Source organism: Lagopus muta, chromosome 1 (genome assembly GCF_023343835.1).
Source record: "Lagopus muta isolate bLagMut1 chromosome 1, bLagMut1 primary, whole genome shotgun sequence".
Lineage (NCBI taxonomy): Eukaryota > Metazoa > Chordata > Aves > Galliformes > Phasianidae > Lagopus > Lagopus muta.
In genome coordinates, this window is record NC_064433.1 from 53,892,101 (window position 1) to 53,912,157 (window position 20,057).

Sequence of the window (20,057 nt, forward strand, 5' to 3'; positions counted from 1 at the left end):
TCTATGAGTTTCTTTGCTTCTACCTTTCTGATTCCCTTCCCCCATCTCACCGAGGGGTTGTGAGTGAGCAGCTGCACTGTGCTGAGCATTAAACCACAACAGCTGATTAGCAAGGAGAACAGGTTAAGCCTATGGAAAAGTCAAGTTCTATGGCCAAGCATAAAGTCCTATTTGTTCTTCTGTAGTAGAACTCCACTGAACTGTTGGCATTTCCCACCTCTGTAGACTACAGCTCAGTTCTGTTCAGCATAATCTAGAATGTAATACAGAAAAATGTTAGCATGATTTTCTAAAGATGAGTTTCTTTACTAAGAGCACACAGGCCTCCTAATATTGGTTAACTGCCACAGCAGCAGCTGCATTGGCTCTGTATTACTGACAGAAGGTCTGTTTTGAGCTAAGAGGTTGTTTCAGTTAAAATTGAGTACACATTTACAGATTACACTAAAATTATGTGTATGTACTCCATTATGTATTATGGCTACTTTTGATAGCCATGAATATTCAGAACTCTGAAACAGCAAGTACAGGCTTACTGTTCAGTCCTCACAGTCTCTCCACAAAGTTCTTATACCCAGAACTCAAAAAAAAAAAAAAAGTACAAACTGAACATGTTACAAAGAGGGTGCACCCACCCCCTTTTGAATGGCTCACAGTAGGAGGGGGAGGTTGGGGCTTGCTTTCCCATGGGAAAGGTACCTAACCAAGGCACAGGGTCATTCGCAGTTCTCACTGAGGTTGGACTTGAGAAAAAAAAAAATAAATCACAGGCTGACTGCTGACCCATGTGGCTAGGAGGCAAAAAGTTCGTTAATAGCTTTTGACACAGTACCTAGTTCTTCATAGCACAAGATCTACGGTTGTTGCAAGCGTTTTAATGTCTATTCCAGCTGTGAAGCATATGGTATTTCACATATGCTTGTGTAAGGTGGGATCTCTTTTCCTAATGAAAGCAGCTCGATGTATAGTTCTTCCCTGTCACACAGCTGTTTGCAGCTAATGATCCAGAAAAGCAGCTGAAGAAGGATATTTATTCTCTCTTCCCCCATGGAGTTCATCCTGCAGCCCATGCTACACATCACTAAAGCAGTTATCTTCATCAATGAAAACAGCATAGAAGGTACTAATTCTATCTCACACACTGAGTTCAAGTAAAATCAGTCTAGAGGAAAACATTTTACTAAGCTCAGTTGCAGTGGTACTTCTTTCACTGCACCTAAACAAAGGCAAAGAAGAGACTGACACTGCTCACCTCAGCACATTTGACAACAAAGGAACAGTTTATTGAAGAAAATGAGGCAGTTCAACAGTATTTTGTTCCTATCCTACCTAACAGCATTTTCAGTTATCCCTTTAAAGAATCAGGATTTACTAAGCCTTACCCTGAGTTACACTGTCAGACTATTACCTCCATCATTATGCCAGTGCCTTACAGCACAAGATGCATTCTACTTCAGATCACAGGGCTGCAGAAAATTTAATCACATCCATTCAGCTCTTTTTCCAAATGGCTCCTGCTGCTAGTGGAAATGGAACAGCATGGTGTACACTCTAGCTCTGGGGGAAATCACTGTCTTGCATACCTATCTAGTAGCAGCAAAGCTGTCTCTATACCAAGTTCCAACAGCAGCAGTGGCACAGTACAACTACTGCAGGTAAAGAAATGGCCTCAGTATGACTGCAAAGCTTTTTCCAGCAGTGATGCCATTCTACAGAGTTGACAGAAATAACTAAAACACCCCCAAACCTTAACAACTGTGTGCTTGTGCCTATTAACAGCAAACACCTGTCACTCAAGGGCAAAGAAAGCATCTGGACCACAGCCATGTTGCACATGATATCCTCAGATGAGGAAGAAGCACAAAGCATGACTAGGAAGTGCTCTCTTTATTATTTCTAAAATGCAATCAGATAGGGCACTCTAGAACCCATCAATGCAATGAGAACTTCAGCCATGAAACAAGGAATTTTAACAAATTAAAGTAGCCAGACAATCCTACACTTGTAGTAACATCTGTTAGATTTCTGAGCTCAGTAACAGACATACAGTAGGCCTGAGCCAGTTGCTGCTCAGGCTGGTTAAACACAGAAGAACATTTCTTACACATTAATGGATGTTTGATTCATTTTTCAAGCTGTAACATTCCAGATTCACAAAGATATTTTTTAGGAAGCAGTAAATCAAAACCTCAAAAGCAGCTGATTGTTACGAAAGAGCACAAAATGAAGTTGCACCTGACATATTAAGAGGACCATGCCTTAAGTGCTGCTCAGAGGCAAACTACAGTTGATACTGTTACCTGCTGGAATGGCATTGGTTAAGCCATTCAGCTTCCTGTACCAATATTTAACCGTGTACTTAAGCCACTAATGAGTAAGCAAGAAAATAACAAGCAAAAACACTCCTTTCACTCAATAAATTAAGCTCCTGTACTAGCATCAAACAGCATACTTTAATGAAGTCTATGCCTCTGAGTAAGTCCCAGCTCAGTAACACCACACTAGCATATGGTATCTGTACTTATTACATGGAAACAGCGTGCTTGGGCAACAGAGAAACCTAGCGAAAGCAAATGGGAAGATCAAAAGCAATCTCTTCAGCTTATTGTTTAGATGCCTCCCCTAATTACAAATTTTACTTTGATTTCAAGACTCAAAATTTACTCTTTCACATGCCTAGTTAACAGCTCTACTTGAGAATCAGCTCTCTTGTAGAGCACTATTATGAAGTATTTTCACAGAGGAAGGCTAGTAAAGCCAATGTAAACACTGTCCACCAACCCTGTGAAGGTGTTTCAAAAGCAGAGGCACTAGTGAGAGAATGTAGCGCTTTATCTAACCACATAAAGCTAACACAATGTATGTAACAAGGTGGTGCCCCCAGCTCAAACTCTACATTTCACAGTATTTCATTTGGTGTCAACAGATTTAGCTTGCATTAAATTAAGTACTTACAGTGGTTTGTCGCAATAGTAGAACAAGAATTAAACAACTGCCAAGAACTTCAACATTAAAAAAAAAAGAGGATAAAGTAGGACTACTGTAGCTGTTAGGAAAGCTACTTGAGTTAAAGGCAGGGTTAGTACAGTGGAACACAGTATAATCTCCTGGACAGACAGCCACATCCAGTTGCTCTTCAGACCCTTGAAGGAAATCACTTTTGCTGTTCTCACCAGTGAAAGCTACCACTGCCTACTCTGTAAAGTGCAATCAAGTCACACAATCCATTACTAACTGTATTTTATATTTGTTTCAGAAAGCCTGCTACAACCAGCTTACAAAGTTGCTTTTCCACAAAAGATAAGCTTCAGTTCCAACACTATTTTTAAACACCCCACCATGTGACAGTAGTTATGCAACTTCTTAAATATTTACTCTACCCAGGTTTCCATACAGCTCCCAGATACCAAGCATACTTGGATGAACAGTACAACAGGCTGATTAATGCAAAACCCTGCCTTCAGCATACACTTATGGAACACACAGCAATCAGGAGGGTGGCTGTGCCAGTGTGGAAAGGCATGAGGATGGCAAAAACTAACAGTTGTACAAAGGACCTGAACACTTAAGACCATCCCTTTAATTCTTGTGATACTGTGGAGGATGAACTAAGGTAAAATTTAGAGGTACTGGTGTTTGGGAACATTTTATTTTGTACATGACAAGATTTTACACCAAGTCAGTTAAATAATACAAATTTACATTCGTGAGGAATGTTTTTTTTAGAAAAGTCAACTTAAAAAAAAAAAATCTCCTTTGCCCTTAAGCCCCATACCATCCCTCAACCTTTTACAGTGGAAAACCAACCAAAAATCTAATTTCACATCCTCTCTTGACCTCCCAGTGCAGGACAGTAGGTGAGTGCAGTTTACAGTTCGTCTTTTACATCTGTGGATTCCTGTGGAGACAAAACAAAGAATCAGAACCTCGCTTTTTTTAAAGTGCCAATGGTTACAAGAGCTGCCTCAGATTCACTACCGTTGACACTTTTCAAAGCATTAACAATGCAACTTTTGAAGAAAACATATTCCTGTTCAAATGATTGAACATCAAGACTTGGCTATTTGAAGTGGAAAAAGGCTACTTTTATTCCAGTTTGTTCAGGTGTCTGCAGCAGATCTATAGTTGACTGTTTATCTTCACTAATTTCTTCACTACTTTTCAGGTTCAGTTAGTACTCTTAATAGCCCCATTCTACTTGACTACAGCACTGAGAAGTTCAACTACTTCCAGCCAACAGTCAGAAACCTTTGTGTAACGTGCAAGTAACCTCATCCAGTAAGTAGAACACAGAATCACAGAATCACCAAGCAGTGACAGTACTAAGGGAACAATGCAGTCCTAATACTATATAATTCCCTTATTACTGTCATTTCACGTTATGTAACTGTGAAAATGCAGTTCAATAGCATCAAAACCAATGCAACAGCTAAAGTATAGTTCTTCAAGCGTACTCTCAGGTAATCTGATGGCTAATAGCTGAATGTCTCTAACAGCTTTGTATTTGTGCTGGCAAAAGACGAAAGTTACAGCACTCTTCCAAAAGCAACTTCAGCCAGCACAAAGAGTTGGGATTTCACAGTGACTTTAAAATTCATGTCACTGAAGAATACTGGAGAGCCCAGCATAACAAAATATTATTAGAACTACAGACATAACCCAAAGTCAAGGCAGCACTGTTCTAAGTCTGTAGTGCTGTCTGAAGGATTTCAAACCATGCACTGTCAGTTTATTGGTATTGCCTACAAGCTATGGAAACCCAACAGGTATCAGGAAGGGGATCTGCTTTTTTCTTCAATTTGCTCAAGTATTGAATATACCTGATTTTTTTTTTTTTTTTTTTTTTAACACCAAAATTTATCAAGAAATGAGAATTCATTTGTGCCAGATTTTCTCACAAAAAATCTGGAGAACCCAACAATAACAGCTAGTGTTATAGAAGACCAAATGAAGAAAACTATCACTGAATAAAATTGCATGTGAGTATTGAAAAAACAAGTCGGACTTTAGATATTACCTTCTGTGTTTCACTGTCTTCAGCATCAGCATCCACCTCTTCTTCATCTTGCTCTGCCTCCTCAGCAGCATCTTCGGGCTCTTCAGGTTCCTCCTCCACCTGGAGAAGGGTTCACAAACATTTTACTTGGTATTCAGCACCTTCTTTGCATACAGTGTTTACTAGTTGCAGACAAGTTAAACACAGGCTATGCAACTACTGCCAGTTTGTAACACATGTCCCACACTACTTGAAGGATAAACCAGGTTCTTTTCAGCACTGACACATTACCACATTCTCCCTGGTAGGATACCCACCATATATATTCCTGCACAGCATCAGAGGAAGACCTATACTAATGTCTGCATTTTTCCATCAGTAAAATAATTACACGTTTGGCCTCTAATTTACTCCCATAAAACCACCACGTAAAAACGTGGCAATACTTGAAAAGCACAATGGAAAAGCAGAATCTGGAACTAGAGAGAGGATACAAACATGAAGTAGACTCATCACCTTTCCAGTCAGGAACTTAACTGGGTTCCTGAGCCCACATCAGGAAACTAGATAGGTGCTCATCTGAGAAAACAGATATTTAAGCCTCTTATCATCTGCAAGTTGTACACAACCCAACTAACCTTTGCGTCCAGATCAATGTTTAAACTCAAACGAAGCATCCTTTCTATTCTGTCTCCATATTCCTTTGTGTCTGGTAACATATATCCTGATCTCAAAGTTGCAGTTTCAAACAACACCACTGCTAGATCTGAAACTGTTTTGTCGTCTTCATTTTCCTAATGTGGAAGCATCAGAAAGAAATCACAAGCACACAGTTGTTAATTAAGCTGTACACAGCTATGCAGGCAATGCTTCACACTACCGTTGTTTGTTTACCTTAACTCGCCTCAGCATATCTTTGATCAGTGGATGTCTGGGATTTATTTCAAATGTCTTCTTCTGGCTAGCATAGTAACTGGAAAGAACAGAAGTCACATCACTAGATTTTGAAATATCAGGCCCAGCTACACCTTTAAGCCCATACATGCTAATGACAACCACAGTAACAAGTTCACCCCCCCTATTATTAGCTAAACACTGAAAGGCATTGGAGTTCTGATAAGTTTTTGCTCTCATCATCAAATGAGATGCAAATACCACTGATGAGCCTTGCTCAGAAAGCAGTTCTACATATCAGGTTGTCAGGTGTTGCAACCTATCTGTAAGTGACCTTAAAATCATTGAGGATCACCTGAACCAGATGGAAGCCTGGTGAGATCCCACCAAGCAAGGAAGGCCATCAACTACTTTTCACATCTGCTGCTACATAACTGAAGCTTACTTTGTAGATATGTCCTTCCCCGTTTGGTAAGCTTGAGCCTTCATGATTCTTTCCATGTTACCAGACCATCCATACTGACTAGCCACAAGTGCACATGGAGACCGTGTCAAACGTTGAGACAGCACAGCCTTTTCAATCTGTGGAAAACATGTTTGTATTAGTGCGCAGCACCACTCTAACAAAGCAAAAAACTCAAGTGTACTCACTTCAATGCTTTCTGAAAACTCTAAAATGTCATTCTAACTTACCACCTTCCCCAAATAAGTGCTTAAACACAATTATTAGAGAAAACAATTGGAGAACAGAGACCTTACTGTCAGCTCTATGTCCCAAGAATTCATGAGGCACTGTACTTTACTTCTAAATTTACAAATGCAAATTTGTCATTTCCACATGTAACATGACATTTGTACCTTGTCCTTTAGAGCTTTGTCTTTCATCCAGTTCAGGAGTGGTTCAAATTCCTTCTCCAGGGCTTCACGACTCTCCTTGGACTTTTCACTTTCCTCAAACTTAACTCCTTCCTTCGCTACATTCTGAAACCTCTTGCCATCAAACTCTGGCAGAGCCTGAATGCAATATTCATCTACAGGTTCAGTCAGATAGATTACTTCATAGCCCTTTTTCAGAAGGCGCTCAACAAACGGTGAAGACTCAGCCTAAGATGAGAACAGATTCAGATGTCAGTTTAACAGTGTGGATACCAGCAACTACTGGGAACTATACATCCATTTAATGAACATTAATACAAGGGAAACTGAACAGCAGTGGTAATATAAGCACAGAATAGCCACATACACAGCAAATACAAAAAGTTCGCTATTCATACTTAGAGAAGCTGTAACTTGCTTCCCTCCTCACGTACCTCCTTTCTGCTGGCACCTGCCATGAAATAAATTTTGTCTTGCTTCTCTTTCATTCTTTCCACATATTGGTCAAGGCTTGTAAGGTTACTTTCATGATGGGAAGACTGGAAGCGAAGCAGTTTAGCCAGCCTTGTACGATTGGAATGATCCTCAATAACTCCAAGCTTTACATTAGTACCAAACTCTTTCCAGAACGTATCGTTGTATTTTTCTTCTGCAATTTTCTTGATCATATCAAGAGTTTTACGAACAAGCTTCTTTCTGATCACCTAGGGAAAGCAATAATGTCAGGTTATAGCAATAAGAACCCTCAATTTGGCCTCATCACAAATAATGGTTCAAGACACTATTCCCACTTCAAAAGTAAACAGTAAGTAAAAGTAAGTCTGAACAAAGCTTTGGCTTCCTATATAGTCAGGAATGTGAAAGCAAACTATTGAAAACTAAATTAATCAAGCTATTTTTGCCTCCTAAATCTTGTCACGTATTTATTCATTTTAATTTGGTCCCTTATTAAATTCAAAGATATCTAAAACCATCTACCTTACCTTTAATAACTTATGCTGCTGAAGCGTTTCACGAGATACATTTAAAGGAAGATCATCAGAATCCACCTAATTGAAAGAGAAACTTTTTAGGTATAGCTAGCAGCCTTTGGAATAAAAAAAACACACACACAAATGAAAATAAGGTTTAATACTTACAACACCTTTAACGAAGTTAAGATATTTGGGCATCATGTCATGGAAGTCATCAGTGATGAACACTCTTCTAACATACAGCTGAATTAGAAAAGAAAAAAACAATTATGAGTTTCTTCATTTTTAAAGACAAATCACAGCTATAAGCATTAGCTTGCCTTACCTTAATGAAATCACTTTTTTTAGATCCATACTCATCAAACAAGCCACGTGGAGCAGAATTAGGAACAAACAAGATTGATTTGAAAGTTACTTCCCCTTCAGCAGTAAAATGGATGTAAGCCATTGGATCATCGTGTTCCTGTGAAGAGAATTTTTTTTTTTTAAATCCATGTTCACCAAGTATTGGCAAATCAATACTCTTCTATCCATAACATGATGTCACATGTTGCTGCACAGCTAACTGTACTTCATGAAAACAGAATTTCAAATTCAACTGGGTTACTTAAACAGAAGTGTGAGACCTACCCCACTTCTGATTATAAAAGCCAACCATAAAGATAACAATAGCTCAGTAATCAATAGCTCACAACATGGATCTTAACATCACACTGTATTTACATGCAAAGACAACGTGCCTTTCTTTCACTACGTACAACATGAACATCACTACTCTCTCAAACAAGATGGAAAATTGATTTGTCAGTACTTAAGTACAACAGTAAGCTCCACACAGGTTGGATTACCACCACCTACCCCTCAGACCTTGGTCAGCATTATCATTCCACTCTCACCAGCAGTAAACTATTCCTTCAGAATAATCTCAAGGCTTTAAGCTCACCTTGGAAAAGGTTTTGTAAAAAGCTTTATATTCATCCTCTTCAACTTCTTTAGATGGCCTCTGCCAGATTGGTTTTATGTCATTCATGAGCTCCCAATCCCAGACGGTCTTCTCAACCTAATTAAAAGCAGAGCAAATACTCATTCTCAATTCAGCTTTTCAGTCAGATGAACTTCACTAAAGCTGAAATTGTTAACAGCATTGTTTATTACTGTATAGTTTATTAACAAGACAATGGACTGGGTATTCCTATTTGAGTGCACACATTAGTCTGAGCGCAAAGGAACAGAAATTAAACCCATACTTCAGCGTAGCACACGCGCATTTTACACTCAATTAGTGCAATTTCTGTTCTACTGCCAGCCAGTAGAATATATTCAAGCTAGTTGGTCAGTTCACTCAAGTCTACCTCTCATTTCTAGCAGTTCACTGCACAAACTCTCAAAGATTTAGAGTTAATTCCAGGACCACTGCCTCACAAGCCTATTGCCACTCACTTGTCTTATTTTCACACAAGTCTGATTTACCATCATCCTCCCCACAACGTCAGCTTCATGAAAGCTCCCCAAATCTCTGTCTGTTACAAAGTTCCTCATCTCAGAAAGCTTACCTTCTTAGTTTTTGGTTTCTTCTCTTCCTCCTCTTCTTCAACTGCAGCTTCATCATCATCTGTTTCTTCTTTTTCCTCCTTTGCTTCCTCCTCTTCAATTGGTTCTTCAACAGTCTCTGTCTAAAGAGAAAATTGGAAGTGAGGAATGTTTAGTTTCCTACCAGGTATCTTCTAGTATTCTCTCAGAAAGCTTATCTCAGCACTAGTTTAACTTGTGCTATCTGCCCTCCCACAAACATCTGTCAATAGACAGCTACCTTTTTTCAGCTGCATTTTTTGTGAATGCATGCTATCCTGCAGTACATTGGGAGGTCACTGTTTTCAACATTCAAGATCTTCAGCATGATTTCAAGTTAGCACTATACCAAGAAAACATCCTAAGAACAAGCCTAGAAGTTGGAAGGCTGCCCTAAGTTCAGAAGAACACCTAAACATGGCCCTGCTTAAAAGCTTAACAAGCTTCCAGCTACTAAACAAAGCCAGTGGAAGAAACCTCTTTTGTGCAATCTTGCTTCTTTTGCAGCACTGAGGCACAGCAAATCAAAGTTCCTTTGAAATCTGCAATTTAGTAATGCATTAACTTTTGGACAGCATCCAGCTACTAGAATACTAGCCAGTTCTTTCTTCCCACTGATTTTAAAACACCTAAAGAAGAGTCAGGAAACAGACCAGTAAGCATTCTGTATGTAACATGCTTTCACTCTTGAAAGATCAGGCCCTTGAAGGCTGTGATACACAGCTCTTAGCATACAACACTTTGTTAAATGCGCTTACCTTGCTGCTCCACACATAGATGGGGAAGTTTATGAACTGTGAATATTTCTTGACTAGATTTTTAACGGTGTCCAACTCAAGATAATCAGATGCTTCTTCCTTCAAGACAAGGCTGAAGAAAAATAAAAGTTAAAAGGCTGAACAAGTACTTTCAATTAGTTTTCTAAATAGGGAAGGAGATGCATCTCCCCACTGTTGCAGCTATGCTGATTTAAATTTATACAACTGCACTACTCAATGCTCAGCTGTCTCTTAAAAACACAGTCTGTATTTCTTACTACTGCAACCAAAAAAGAAATATTCTGATGTTCATATGGATCTTGATGTATTCTCACTGACTTCATCTGGAACCAGAGCACCACAATGAATTTTTTCCTGCCAACAAACAGCATTGTAACACTGATGTCCTACCTACCACTGGTAGAAAGTCCTGAAAATGATTTCAGGTTGGAGTCCTAGAAGGCCCAGATCAAACTGATTCACGTGCTCATAAAAAAATAGGAAATATAGGGCTTTCAAACTACACCTAATCTGAAACTTGCACTAGCAGTCTGATTACTATTTATACACCACAATCACCTTCCAAGAGGAAACTCTACAACCACTGTAGAGATTTTGTTGTATCACAACTTCACAACTGCACTGAGAAACTAGATCTGCAGGCAACTGCAACTGTTTGGAACCACATGCCAACAATTAGTTGTCAAGGTGTTCATTGTTTTCTTCACTCTATTAGATGGAATGAAGAACTGCATTAGTGCATTAACATTCCACCTTCTGCATACAGCTAGTAGTTTGGATGTTTCTATTCAACTGGAAAAAGCTACAATCCAAGAACTGAACAACACATGTAGTCACAATGCTAAAGTCACCCACATATTCCAGTTAAAAATAATTCTTGAAATCCAAGGAAATCTAATACTTACGTTATGGTTGTGCCACGTCCCAGAGTATTTCCTCTTGGATCATCAATCACAGAAAACTCATTTGAATCTGACTCCCAAATATGTTGGGTATCATTGTTGTGCTTAGATGTGACAATAACTCTGTCTGCTACCAAGAAAGCAGAATAAAAGCCAACGCCAAACTGGCCAATTAACTCAGATGTTGACTGGCTATCATCCTGCATTTCAGTCATCTTGTTTAAGAATTCACTTGTACCAGACTTTGCAATGGTACCAAGGTTTTTAATCAACTCCTCTTTTGTCATGCCAATACCCGTATCTGTAACATGAAGCATGTTCTTCTCTTTATCGCACTGCAAAAAATAAAAAGAGATAGTGTGACTTCATTTTAAATCTTAAGACAGTGCACCAACTGAGAAAAGGGTGAAGAGTGCTAGCTCTTCAAACATGTCTGCCAGCAAAAGCTACTATTACCCAGATGGAAACAAGAGTGGTGTTTGATAAAACTTATCATTAGGGTCCTGATGTAACACTGTTAAGCATTAAACTGAATAAAATAACCATGCACCAACTTCTTAGATCCCTGTCAGTGCTCTTCAGTGAGAATATCAATAAGGAATTACATAACTAACATTTCATACCTTGATTTTAACAGTGAGTTCCTCATTACCAGCAAGAGCATTTTCATCAGTCAAGGATATTAAGCGTATCTTATCCAAAGCATCTGAAGCATTTGAAATAAGTTCTCTCAGGAAAATCTGAAACAAACAAGTTGTCAGGAACTCAAGAACACAAACAGTTCTAACAGCTCTAACGTGATAAAGACACTAACCTCCTTGTTTTTATATAGAGAGTTAATAATAAGCTTCATCATTCTGTTAACTTCGGCTTGAAAGGCAAACTTTTCAGATTTTTCTCTGATTTCTTTGATCTGGGATGCATTTAGGCCATCTAGCTGGATAGCTTCTTCCTCTCTGTGAGAATAATGAAAATCTGTCAAACAGCCATACCTATGCAAGTTATCATTAGTTTCATGACCTGGCAACAGCAATAATAGCCTAGCTATGGCAACAACAAGATTCTTAGCCCCTGACAAAGAGTGTAAATATGGTAAAATTATACGAGATTTCCAATACTAGCTGTCCTCACTTGCATATCCACCATCTCAAACTTGAGCAAAAACCCGCGTATGTGGCTAAGATTATTTTACTTAGAAGAAATTCAGGTAGAAACACAGGTATGTCACAAGGACTGCAATCCTCAACACACGGTATGCTACACAGGAGCTGAAGTCATTTATAGGTACAGAGTTTTTCAATCAACAAGCACATAGATGACACCACTTATATTTTTATACAAAATAATAGCCCTCTGTCAGTTTATGCAACTCCCATGCAGCTACTACAATGAGACAAAAAGCAGAATATTTCTGAATCCAAGCTCTCAAGCTTGCCTTTATATAGAAGCAACAGCTCTTTCCTCGAGTACTGTATTTCTCAGAACTGACTAGACTTAGCTTTGGAAAGGCATTACACACCCCCTCCACTCCAACCTTTGAGGGTTTAAGCATTGCTGATGCTGGAACTGATCCTCTGAAAGCAGGAGAAAGCCTTAATGCCACAAGTAGCTCAGCAGCACCCCTGCTACCTACCTCTGAACAACTTCATCATCAGTTCGGGACCCTTCTCTGCTTTTACCCAGATCTTCTTCCACGGTCGCATCCGCATCCACCTCCTCAGCGGTCACCGAAGCTGGATAAAACGAACAATAATGCGTCCGGTCCCAGCTCTGCCAACACCTGCACCCCATCCCCGACGCGCCCGCAGCCTCGCCCCCCAGTCACGGCGCATGAGCCGTGAGCGCCACTCCCCTCCCCCGCTCCCCTAAGGCGCCTACAGCGCCGGGATGGAGGCAGTACCGGCTCTCCCAGGCCCCAGCAGCCCAACTCTTTTCCCGCGGCCTCCTTCCCCTCAGCGAGCGGCGGGCTAAGTACCGACCAAGAGAACCCCCTATGGAGTCCCCTCCCCCTACCCGACGCTTCCAGAAGGACTACAGCACTTACCGGCCAGGAGAAGCGCGCACACCAGAGCCAGCGCCCACGTTGACTTCATGATGCCGCGGCCTGCAGTCGCCGAGAGGAGAACGGCCCAACGCGCCCTGCCCTGAGCCGCACAACCCCACCGCGACGCCTCCCGCACCGCCGCCGAGCCCGCTAGAGCGGCCCCGGCCCTCCCCCTCCGCCTTATCAACGCGCCCCGACGGAGGGCGGGGGGGGTTCTTCGCGCGTGGCCAATGGGAGCGCACCACGCCAAACACGCAACCAATAGAGAACGCTTGAGGGTGGGGCTTGGAGCCTTCACCGCCAATCGTGGCTTTCCATGTGCGGTTTCCTGCGGACGGAGCGTGGCCGGCGTCGATTGGCCGGGAGGAGCCACGCTCGGCCAATCGTATCCGGGGGGGGTTTAACGGGTACGGCCGGACGTTGTTTTTTGTAGCGGCCGACTGGTCAGCGTCCGGTACCGTGGTCGGTAGACGCAACCACCGTGGCTGCGGTCGGCAGCGTTGAGGGCAAAATCCACATGGGCACGCCAGGCTCGACCGCTTCCGGGAGCACTCGGGATGTTAACCAGGCACCCCGTTGCCATGGTAACAGGTGTTTCCGCTCGCGTCGTGCCTCGGTGACAGCTGGGGCTGCCATGAATTACGACAGCTAAGCGAGAGCAGCAGGTAGTGTGCTTGCGTGTGGTGCCGCGGTGCGTGCAGGGAGTTGTAGTCCTCACTCGGGCGCGCAGCGCACTCTGGCTGGGGCTGTGCACGACATGGGCGCCATTACAGGGCCCGCCTCAGGTGGGCTGCGCGCCATGTCCTGGCCTCGGCTCGTGCTGCCCTCTGGTGCCCTCACGCGGGCTATTGTGGAGACCATCACTGTCCGTGAGGGATCGCACAGTTGTTGGGGGTTGGAAAAGACCTTCGAGATTGCCAGGTGCGTCCAGCCACATAATGTTGCCACGTCCTGAAGTGCCACGTCCATCTCCTAAATACACCCAGGGATGATGACACCACCGCTCCCCTGAGCGCGTGTTCCCATGCCTAACATCCTTTTCCATGAAGAAATATTTTAGATCAAATTTGGTGGACTCCAAATCTTTTGGGTTACCCTACCTTTATAACTATACAATGTATAACATTGGTTTTAAAGGAGACGTGGAACTGTCATATCTTTGCTTAGTGCTCTAAATTTAGAGGTCAGACTGGCACTGTTTGCTTTCTTCAAAGCTGGGTTGTATTGCCCAGGACACAGGTGATACATAGGACTGAAGCAGCTGTGGGCTTCCATGTCTTTGTGGAGAGGTTGGCATTTGAAAATGATCAATTCCAGTGAACACTAAACTTATAAAAATTGTTTAGCTATTTTAAAGCTATGAACATGTTGTCCGGTACTGCTATCTATGTTTTATTCAGAGTCAGAGAACCATTAAGGTTGGAAAAGACCACTAAGATCAGTGAGTCCAACCTTAATCATCTAGTCCAATGCTTGAAACAAATCTCAGTAGAATTTTCACATAAAATACATTACATTTCTGCATAATTTTTGCTTTAAAAAAAAAAATCTCAAGAAGGATTTAAAAATCTCAGTTGCACTGCCATTTAAAAGAAGTCTGAATATCACTGTTCAGGGTTTAATGCTGCTACAAAGCTGTAACTTCTGAGAGCTAATAGTACTTCATCTTGAAAATTAGCTGCACTAAAGGTCCTGGAAAGCAATTACATATACTCTTGAAGATTATGTGTATAATGATTGAAAGAGTATATTTAAGTGTTCTGTTTGCTCTTTTAACTAGAAAAGCAAGAGTGTGTGGTAATGAGAGAGAGTACAGGTAACGTGTTTTTCCATGCAAACAGCAGAGCAAACCTATCCAGTGCCCTGAGTACAACTTTATCAGTTCACCCGTCTGCCCTAGGGGGAGCCTGCTCATTGAAACATGCCACATGATTGTGCCTAAAAGTTGGAACTAGCAAGAAGCGTTGTTGCTAGAAATGGCTATAGAGAAAAACTGAGTGTTGTTCAGATGACCTGACTGGGTATTTGTTTTAACCAGCTAAATTAGCCAGCTAATCTTCCTGGACTCCATCTGTAACAGAGGGATAGTTCTTTCGCTGTACTAGCTGTGGCATATGTCACTCACTTCTGATCTGATTAAACTCAAGCCCAGCAAAATACCCTGTGCTTAAATCAGCTTATCTCACGTCTACCATGCACCAGACTGGAGCATGGTAAATAGCAGGTGTTTATGGCTAGGAGAAAGCGATACCCTTCTGCATAACCTTTCTACAAAACCTGCTTTAGCAGGAGGTTGGACTAGATGATCTCCAGAGGTCCCTTCCAAACTGTACGATTCTCTCATTCTATGATTTTTGGGCTGAGAAGCCTGAGAAGCCACTTCTAGAAGCCTGGGATATGCCTTACATAGGACTTCCAGCCTTGCTCTAGTTTTAGGAGTGGAAAATCCTAACTAAAAGGGTACATCCTATACTGTGAAAGGCTACTCAGCCAAATATTCATTTCAATGTACAAACATATTTTGATTTTTTTTTTTAACATTTTGCAAATGAACTATATTTCACTTGGAAGTCCCCCCCCCCCCATAATAATATCACTTGGTACATGTGGATGCATTTAATGCTTCCAGAATGCAGTGGAGAGCTGTGTGAAAGAGATGGCTGAAGGAGTGTGGGAATGGAACGTTGTTTCTGCATTTGACATTAGAAAGAGCAATTGGTTTGAAGAAGTAGAACATAATGCTTCTGTATTCTGTAACTTATCCTTAGAAATAGTTGATCTAAGAAGTAAAATACTATATATGTTAGCGGCATGTTATAGAAACATTATTACTCAATCATGTGATTAATTCTTTCTTGCAAAACTGTAAGGTGTTAAATGTTCCAAACAATGCGAGTATCGTGTTAGGGATTAGAAAACATACTGTAGAGTTTTTCTGTTAGGATAAGAAACTCACAGCAAAAGAAAAATGGATTAGCGAGCATCAAAGAAGTTAGGGCCTCTACACAAGGCCGAGCTGTCTCACTCTGTGAGAAGGTTGGGATGTGACAGGCAGGCACCAAGATACTCCCCTGCCTTTCTCCCGAGCTTATCTTTGTGGAAAGAAGGACAAGCAGATATCTGCAAAAAAAAAAAGATCAGGTGTGGAATAAGTTAATTAATTAACTACAGATTTATGCTTATGCAGGAAAAATCTATGTTTGTCCAGTGTTTCCATGTTTAATGAAGCATCGAGAAGATTGTGAACCTGCAGTACTGAGCCAATGAGGAACCAGGGGAGAAAGAGAGAAGCATCGAATAATAGGGCATAAAAGATGTAACGCTGTTTTCTGCATGCTCTCCTGCGTGCAGGAGGCCCGCCACTGCAATCGCAAATAAAATCTGCTTGGTCAGAGATACCGGCCTGATAAATTATTTGGATATTTCCTACAGGGGTATTTAGGTCTTCAGTTGCTTTGAATTATAGGAGTATAAAAGAAAACAGTAAGCACAGAGTATTTGCACTGCCCTAATCCTCGATCAGAAGACAACTTCACTTTCTTTTCCTCCTGTTTTCCTGGTTTTCTAAAATTTGGCAGTTTGTGCAACTGAATATTTGTGAATCTTTCTGAAAAGTCATCAAGGGTCTGTAGATCCTCTTCATATAGTGCTGTGGTTGTGACTGTCCCCGTGGTGTAGCAGTGCTGTAGATGACACAAGATATCCAGTGTCACATCTATCAGTTTTTGATGTGATAATGTATGTGTGTATACACTCTTTTCAGAGAGCAATAATCATCAGAGAGTGGTATGAAACACATCGTGGCGGTGCCACAGGTCATGAGCTGTAGCATCTTCATTACCCTAGAGGTGAATTATAATGGCTAAGAGAAAGGAGAACGCTCATCCTGATGAAAATTGTTACTGTGTGTATCCATGAACCCATCAGACAGAAACAGTTTTGAGAAAAGCAGCATTTTCTCTGAGGTCTGGCAATGGACAGTGATGGGCTGTTGTCCAGAGTGTTGCTTTCTTGGCTGCAGCAGGGATCAGAGTCCTGGATCCAGTTGGGCATGAGCCCTCTGCTGGTGCCCTCCTCCCTGAGCATGGCAAAGTTTTCTGCAGACAGCAAAACTTGCTTCTCAATATAAAAATCACTCTTAATAATGATATTAAATCGGAATGTTTCTTAGTAATTGTTACAGTAATAGCAGTGTTCTCACTTTACATATTTTACTTCTGGCTTCTGCAGAAACAATACTAAAAAAGAAAACAAACAAGCAAATACACCCACTAAAACAGCATCAGATTAGATCCTAAGGAGTTATAGTATAACACTGTCATTTTATCTAAAGAATCGAGGAACCCTTTTATTTTTTTATTGGTCTCAGTATTGCAACACATCCTCTTTGTTTACTTATGAAAAGAGCCAATTGAGTGAGCAGGGAAACAGTGAGCTACATAATGCAAACAGGAGCTGTCTGGGCTCTTACTGACGGGTTTTCCTCTTGTCCTTTTATTTCTCCTGGACTTCTGCAGCTGGCTGCTGTTGAAGAGAAGATACCAGGCTGATCTGAGGTGGCCATTCCTGGGTACTACGGGCATTTGTAGATGCTTTGTTAACTTGATCAACTTGAAGGCTTAGGAGCCTGAATGCAATGGGTGTAGGATACAGTTAAAATGAAATCCAGAAAGGAGCCTTAGGTACCAAAATGATGGGTCAAATTAATCCTTCGTCATTCATCACTAAAAAAGCAGAATGACTGCTATGAAGCATTGCAGGTTGTTTGTGTTTTTCCAACTTTACTTCCTTATCCCCACCATTTTGAGGTCACTATTCATAGTGGTGAGAGATGGGAAGGTGAAGACCCTAGTTGAATTGAAATCTCCCTCAGCTTGGATTAATACTGCAATCACTGATTTGCTGGATGAAAGCCGGGTAAATGCTAGGCATACAGCTGTTTCTTGAAGCAAGGCAGCAGACTCCACCTTTTTTGAAGCCTCATCTGTGACATGCTCTCAGCCTCCTTTCTGGACTGAGATCTGTCAGCTATGAAAGAGAGAGTTGTTTGCTCTGAGGAGGTCGGGAGTGAGCTAGGCTTGTCATTACTTGATGCAGTAAGTTTTAACAATACTAGAGATTTTCAGAGCTTGGGGGCTTCAGAATGAAAGCCAAGATGCTTAGGTGGCTTTAAGGGCAAACAGTTCCTTTTCAGAAGCAGCAGTCATGGATCCATATGCCTGACGAGGGCACTGGAGACCAATTGTGGTTTTCCATGGATTCAAGCTCCAGGAGCTTCCAGGAGATGTCTGGCATTTCAAGCACTAAACGTGCAGTTGGAGCACTGAATGTGCAGGAGAGGTGTTCGTACTGATACGCAAGTCCTGTGAGTCTGAAAAAGGATTGGCTGACACTAGGCAGGCTGCTCACCTGTTCCGAGGTGGAATTAAAGATTTAAAGGACTGGGGTCCCAATCATTCCTTCAGCAAGCAGTTTTGGTATAAGTGTTTATTTCAACATAACACCATCAAAATCATATTAGAAAGAGCCCTCCATCTGTATCTTCCACTGCTTTATGGTTTCAGTGTGAAACTATTAAAGACAAATAATGTCTTAAAATTCAGTCTCATACTTCCACAACTTTTAATTTGTATTTTTGCCTTGCTCTGAGTTTGGTAGAAAGTGTTTGTTCTTCGAGTATCATTTGGCCTTTTGTCTGCTTTATGCCATTCCTCCTCTGAGATTGACAACACCACTGCAGCTGGAGCTGGTAGTGAAAAGGCAGTAACCTGTATTTGCCCTTTGCCCTGAGTGTTTCTGAACTCTGCCAGCTGTCCTTTGAAGATTCATGTTGTATTCTTGTAGTATTTGGCAGAAGGAAGTGGCTTTTATGCAGGGATTTTTTGCCCTTAGTGTAAAGGGCAAAAACTACGGAGGTGAAGAATTGTAACTTAAAGATTGCCATACAGATAAAAGAACTATTTTGATCCTTACAAAAACCTTCCAGGCTCTGCAGATGCTAAAACCTCTGTGAGTTTCAGTATCACTGGAAATCCACACCTGCAGTGATGTATTTCTGTGGCTAAGAATACAAAACATATCACAGGGAGCGCTGTTTCTATCGGAAGAGTTAAGCCTTCCTTGGACCTGTGACCACTATTTTCCCACAGCAGAATAAAGACTTAAGGGTGGAGTGGTTCAGCACAGGTGCATGAGATGGAGCGTCTACTACATACTCTGTCTGCTTGGCAGAGGCTTCATCTAGGTGCTTTCTTCTGGGCGCTGTGTCATTGAATTTTGGGTGTCAGCTCCAGCTGGGGGCATGCATTAAAAAGCAAGGAAAGCAGTCACATCTTTGAGGTTAAGCACGTGCATTCGCACTGTGTGTGACAGAAGCTTTAGTATAGGGGAAGCGAGAAGGGAGAAAGCTGTCATGTTGTCGGTTTGCAGAGCAGAGCTAAAGAGAAAAATAAGGCGGGGAAGGATGCAAACATCAGGAATTTGGGCTCGATGTATTGGGCGAGAGCTCGCCCTAGCGGCCCTTGATCGTCATTTGCATGCCGTGGCTTTACATCCAAACACCAAGCCTTGCTGCTGCCTCTTCGAAGAAATATTTTACCATCATGTTTTCCACGGGTTTCGGTTATCTGTGTGTGAACTGCTTATATCTGCCCTTTGGTTGTACAAGAGCTAAATAACTGAGAATTGTTTGTAGACAATTAAACATAAAACACCAGAGCATATTACTCTTGTGTGCTCATCCCCATGAGGATAAAGTTAAGACTGGAAAGAGCTGTTTCTCAGGCTTTTTTTTTTTTTTCCAAGTATTCTTTACATATGTTTATGTATCTTCATATGTTTCCAAAAAAGAAACTATTCCTCTGCCTCTTTTTAACTGGTAATTTTTATTTTTATTTATTTTCCCAGTGGTTAGACAGGTTGCCACCTCCTTGCAAAAATGTCACAACTTTTTGCTTCCCGGAAAGAGGCTTTCTGCAGTGCTGCCAGGGAAGGTAGCAGACAACCCTTATTTGTGTCAGGGAA

At 41.4% G+C, this 20,057-nt stretch overlaps 1 protein-coding gene and 1 long non-coding RNA gene across 4 annotated transcripts in view; one reads left to right on the plus strand and one right to left on the minus strand.

The window, feature by feature from the left end:
* Positions 1-3,630: 3,630 nt before the first annotated feature.
* HSP90B1 (heat shock protein 90 beta family member 1) lies at positions 3,631-13,194 on the minus strand. The gene is made up of 18 exons (XM_048937916.1): positions 13,035-13,194; positions 12,624-12,723; positions 11,805-11,946; positions 11,614-11,730; positions 10,994-11,325; positions 10,068-10,179; positions 9,294-9,413; positions 8,684-8,800; positions 8,066-8,203; positions 7,906-7,983; positions 7,750-7,815; positions 7,201-7,470; positions 6,749-6,994; positions 6,336-6,472; positions 5,891-5,969; positions 5,635-5,790; positions 5,018-5,116; positions 3,631-3,898 (listed from the first exon to the last, which is right to left on the minus strand). The coding sequence occupies exons 1-18, from the start codon at positions 13,081-13,083 to the stop codon at positions 3,869-3,871; spliced, it is 2,388 nt and encodes a 795-aa protein (XP_048793873.1). The 5' UTR covers positions 13,084-13,194; the 3' UTR covers positions 3,631-3,868.
* Positions 13,195-13,324: 130 nt separating this feature from the next.
* LOC125690020 (uncharacterized) overlaps positions 13,325-20,057 on the plus strand; it is a 33,175-nt gene continuing 26,442 nt past the window's right edge. For all 3 annotated transcript variants that reach the window (XR_007375478.1, XR_007375477.1, XR_007375476.1), the window contains exon 1: positions 13,325-13,699. This is a non-coding gene — a long non-coding RNA (uncharacterized LOC125690020). The remainder of the gene's footprint in view (positions 13,700-20,057) is intronic.